The sequence below is a fragment of the Lolium rigidum genome, chromosome 4, assembly GCF_022539505.1.
Source record: "Lolium rigidum isolate FL_2022 chromosome 4, APGP_CSIRO_Lrig_0.1, whole genome shotgun sequence".
NCBI lineage: Eukaryota > Viridiplantae > Streptophyta > Magnoliopsida > Poales > Poaceae > Lolium > Lolium rigidum.
This window is the reverse complement of record NC_061511.1, coordinates 33,365,398-33,370,416: the sequence shown is the minus strand read 5'-3', so window position 1 is coordinate 33,370,416 and position 5,019 is coordinate 33,365,398. Positions and strand designations below refer to the sequence as shown.

At 41.6% G+C, this 5,019-nt stretch overlaps 1 protein-coding gene across 1 annotated transcript; it reads left to right on the top strand.

Moving 5' to 3' along the window:
* The first annotated feature begins 1,790 nt into the window (after window positions 1-1,790).
* Window positions 1,791-3,480, top strand: LOC124646862 (F-box protein At5g07610-like). Its single transcript, XM_047186906.1, has 2 exons — window positions 1,791-1,889; window positions 1,991-3,480. Exons 1-2 carry the CDS (start codon window positions 1,791-1,793, stop codon window positions 3,110-3,112), a joined length of 1,221 nt encoding a protein of 406 aa, XP_047042862.1. The 3' UTR covers window positions 3,113-3,480.
* Window positions 3,481-5,019: the final 1,539 nt, after the last annotated feature.

The window sequence follows — 5,019 nt, the reverse complement described above, 5'->3', positions numbered from 1 at the left end:
TCCTTTGCATTTGTGTTTTATCATTACAAACTTGATTGCCTTGTACATTGTGTCATACTATTCTAGTGATTCTACACTTATAGTTGGGCACTCCTTCTCAGCAATATTTATCCCAGTTGCTAAATCCTCAACAGTTATGATTTGTATTCTTGGCTCCCTGGTGACATCGACTATCGGCTCTCCGGCGTCGTCGATCACACTGTTCGGTTGCTTTTCCTTGGCATATTGGTGTTGATACTATTGTCGATGGTGATTGACTATTTCAATGTCTATGTGCGTGCACACAACCTAGCATTGTGACTTAAATTAAAATTACGAGGGAACTTTTGTTGGTATTTTTAAGTTGTTTGGTATCTATCTTCGGCTACCTACAACAATATACAAGATGCTATCAAGAAAGAATAAAAAAATTGAAGACCTTAAAGATTTATTTGTTTCTTTCAGACTTTATTTTGTAATAGTTGAATTCGGCTCCCATATCTTTACCGTGTACTATTTATTGTTATAAATATATGGATATTGATTGTTAAAAAAGTTAACTTAAAGCTAAATACCAGTTTGTTGCTACATAAAGAAATTAACAAGTTATTTTGACAGAAAAATAGATGCACAAAAATGTTTGAAGAATTCAGTTTATAAGGTACGCACTGGTGTAATGAAAACTAACTATTAATTTCATCAATAAGATATAAAATATACGTCATAAAAGCTATTTCATTGGATTTGTATTTTAGAAAAGCTTCCAATGGTTTGTGCTGTGGTAGTAACTAGATTAATTTTTTCCGTTGCCGATCTTGGCTTTATCCATAAATCAGATTTAACGCATTATTCTTAAGAAAAAAAGATAGAAAAACACCGGTACACTCTCAAAGTGGGGAGGTCGAGAGAGGGAAGGGAGGACAAGTAGGGTTGCAAGTGCCCCCCCCCCCCCCCCCAACACACACACAGACACCACAAACTGTCTCACATAACTCAAAATTAGTGCAAACAAAGCTATGTATTAGAGCAGATTTAAGGCATGATTAGTTAAAAACCCATCCTGCATCCTATCCGGCTTGCACCCGTAGCAAGGAGAAAGCTACTAGAGTATCTCATACTTCATGAACTCATGAGCTCTATTAGTTTGATGCAACTTTTTTATTAGATTAAATAGCGTGTTAGCTTTGTTTGAACTTGAGACCTCTCTGACACCGATACTATATTAGATTGATGTACAAGGCAAGTTTTCTAAAAGCCCGAACTAATGAAAAAGACTAGCCTATATATTTAACAAGTCCTATGACTTACCGGCCCTAAAATTTGTATTTCCAGTAGTATAAAAAATTTAAAGTTTTGTTTACGGTAGAGAGCGCACCTATGTATGTGTGCCATTCTTTCATACCCAAATTCGAAAAAATGTAGCTTAGGCAAAAAGTCACAAGTTTCAAATGAACGGTCTAAAAGAAACTTCTCCCTCCCAAATGTATGTAAGTTAGTGGTTGGATAACTATATAATTTAGTACCATCGGAGTAAATTTAATCGTTCAGGAGTACCAAAATATTCACTTTACATAGTTTGTCTTTTTTTTCTTCTTTTCTTTCATATGATGTTATTCTGGAGAGGAGCACGAGCTGAGCTCACTCCAGTTCCCACGGGAAAAGGAAGTCCCATCATTATCTTCGGTTCTCACGAAAGTCACTCTCTTCCGGACTAGAAAAAAAAACGTCACTCTCTTCCAGTCTGGCGACCAGCGCCGTCAGCCGGCCACGATCGAGTTGACGGCACCGATCTGCGAGCCAGGAAGCAGGCGATGCCGATGCAGCAAGGAGGAGGGGTCGATGGCTGCAACAGTGGCGCTCCATCCGATTCGCCACCGCCGTTCCCCTCCACCGAGTCACCATCGTCCGAGGTTTGGTCCCCTGCTCCTCCTGCTCTTCCGATCTTGGATCCAGTACTGAAACGGAACATGGAATCTGAATCAAGCCGTCAACATGGATCCGCTTGCTGTAGACTAAGCAGAAGCTTGAGCAAGTGGACGAGGACGGGGACGAGCAGCAGCAGGCCGCCGGCGGGGCAAGCCTCCCGGAGGACGCGCTGGTGGAGATCCTGTCGCGGGTGCCCTACCGGTCGCTCCGCCGCTTCAAGTGCGTGTCCAAGCCGTGGCTCGCCCTCTGCTCCGCCACGGACATCCGCCGGAGGTCGCCGCAGACCCTGTCCGGCTTCTTCCACTTCGGCGTGGACGGCCTCATGTTCCACAATCTGTGCGGGCGAGGCCCGCCCATGGTCGATCCCTCTCTGCCTTTCTTGCGCCGGAGCTACAAGCGCGTCACGGTCGAGCAATGCTGCAGCAGCCTTCTCCTCTGCCAGTGCGCCGGCAAGTCGTGTTCAGAGGAATATGATTACGTCGTGTGCAATCCCGCCACCGAGAGGTGCCATCTCTTGCCTCCTATAGTGTTGCCGGACGGCCAGCCTCATATTCTGGACCCGAGTAACATCTTCTTGGGTTTCGACACGGCCACTCCGTCCAGCTTCCTGGTGTTCGCGCCGATGAGCAGCTATTGTGACGAATTTGCGGAGGTAGCAATCTACTCGTCACACACTCGGCGATGGACTTTCGTGCAGAGTAACTGGGGTGGTAAAACTTTTCTGGTTGGCAATCCGGAATGTGTCTTCCTCAATGGGATTATGCATATGACTACGCACCATTCCTCGGTAGCCACGGTTGACGCGGAGGGAAAAGTTTGGAGGACAATTGAAATACCAGGCGTCATGCCGAACCGCTATGATAATGCCATGGCTTCCATTGGTCAGTCGCAGGGACGCTTGCATGCGTGGCGGATAGATTATCATCATGATTGCAAACTCCATGTTTGGGTTCTTCTGGATTATGACAGTGGAAAGTGGACCCTAAAGCACACCGTTAACGTCTTGGAGCTATTCAGAACGCATTGTCGCAAAGATGTTGAGTCCTATACAATGTTTGCAATTCATCCAGAATGTAATTTGATCTTTCTTACTGATGGGGAGGAGATGACAATGTCATATGATATGGATAATCATAAAGTGCATGTTATCTGCACTTCTGAAGAATTCTTGGGTGGTCTACCTTATACTCCCTGTTTTGCAGAATGACCGTGAGATCGTCGCTAAAAGTCAGTGGAGCTTCCCAATCTTCGCATGCCAGCAAGAATCAGTGGCTGGTATGGACCTATTCTTCTAATTTTGTGGCACTGGCTTGGAAATGCCCCAACTCCTATGCCTACAGTTTGGTATCCAGTATGTTTTTGTTTAGGTGCATGACTTTTTGTGCCTTTGAATAATTTTTGCTACCCAGGACTTTATAAGGGTGCTGCCTAATTATTTATTCTAGTATTTGTTGTCATGTTGTACTGATTATTCAATGCTGGTAAGCTATACTGCTGATTAATTTGGGTTAAATGTAAGACAGCGACAGTACATCATCTTACATAATCTATGTTTGAAATTGTTTGGATTTTCAACTCTTTGTCGCCATATTTTTGTGCAATTAAATATCTTCTATTTAGCTTGTTATCCATGGATGCTAAATTTTGACGTTGCCCTGTTTTTTTCATTTGATCCTGTGGATTGCCTCTTTTATATTGCAGCAAATACAGAGAGGATAAAGGAGTATTGTTATCTTTTTTGAAACCTGCACGGGCCTTCCTTTTATGGTTTCAAATACGATGCAGCTTGACAAATCTACAAAACATATTTATTTCATCTACTTTCTTCGCTAGGTCCTTAGTTTAAGGAAATACCCTAAGAAATTGTGCACCGTTCATCACTTTATCACTTATGCTCCCAGCTCCCCCAGTGTGGTTTTAATTCTTCTTCTAATTGTACTGTCCTACTAGAACTCGACTGATAAATTATGTCTGAGTAAATCCTCCTATGAGCATCTTACGCTTTTCTTGACCATAATGCCATAGAGCTTTCTTCTCCATTACCAAGAATTTAAAATGGTGTGTTTGAGTTCCTAAATATGCGAATTGGATTATTTTCTAATTATTAAATGTTATCAAACGGTTCTCCTGTTCTGATGCATGTGTAGCAGTGGAAGATTTGAGCACTCAAACTATATTGTATCTGGCTTGTAAAGCAGGTATGTATTGCACACTAGCTTAGCTAATTTTCTAGACTTGTAAGTTTAATGAAAAAAAAATGAATGAAATCAAAGCCAAGTCTTATTTGGGCATGACAACTAAATCTACAAGTTCTTACAGCAACTTAGTCGTTAACTTATTACTAATTATTTGATTTAAGCCCTGCTCTTTACCATATATAAACTGAGCACAACAACATTTTGACATTAGGATGGATTGCATTACTACCATTAGCTATGTATATTCAGTCAAATCCTAGAAGTTGCAAGTAATCTTACCTGTTGCTCTGGCATGTGTATTGCATTGAACTACTGGAAGTCTCAAATTCGTTTAGAGTCAATCATTCTTTCAATGTCTGAAATGCATTTAGATTGACCGGCCTGCCTGTTTGTATTTTTTCTTGAGCTGGCCTGTTAGTGTTAGTGAATGAACTAACACACTTACATTGTATAACCCCCTCTTGCCAAAAGAAGCTCAATTACTCGTCAAAAGCTGAAATGCTCCCAAGCAGGCAAACTGAGAGCCATATTTTCACTTGGCAAAGTGCATAGTTCAATGAATACAAAATTGCTCCTGAGCATATGATAATTCTGAAAGGATTGATATGTAAGTTCTCCGAATGTGCACTGTTGCTTCTGAGCTATACTGGTGCCTAAACTTTTGTAGATGGTTCGTGTGATTAAACAACTAGGCATAATCATTTCTAAGAGAAAAACCAAGTGCATTGGACTCAGCCACAATACATTTGGCTCCATAGTTAATGGAGTTCGGATTTTTCCTTTGTTGGATAGATAAAATCGATACTACCATCTCTCTCTGCATGCCAAGAGCGACATGCCCTGTTTCTCTCTCCAGTTATTACCGCAAGTATTTGTTCAGTTATCTCTAGAATACAATTCAGTTGTCTTTAGAGTA

Excerpts from the sequence above, each read along its gene's own strand:
- LOC124646862 (XM_047186906.1), top strand. The coding sequence starts at position 1,791 with ATGCCGATGCAGCAAGGAGGAGGGGTCGATGGCTGCAACAGTGGCGCT. Across the intron at positions 1,890-1,990 it reads CCGAGTCACCATCGTCCGAG|ACTAAGCAGAAGCTTGAGCA; the intron begins GTTTGGTCCCCT and ends CGCTTGCTGTAG.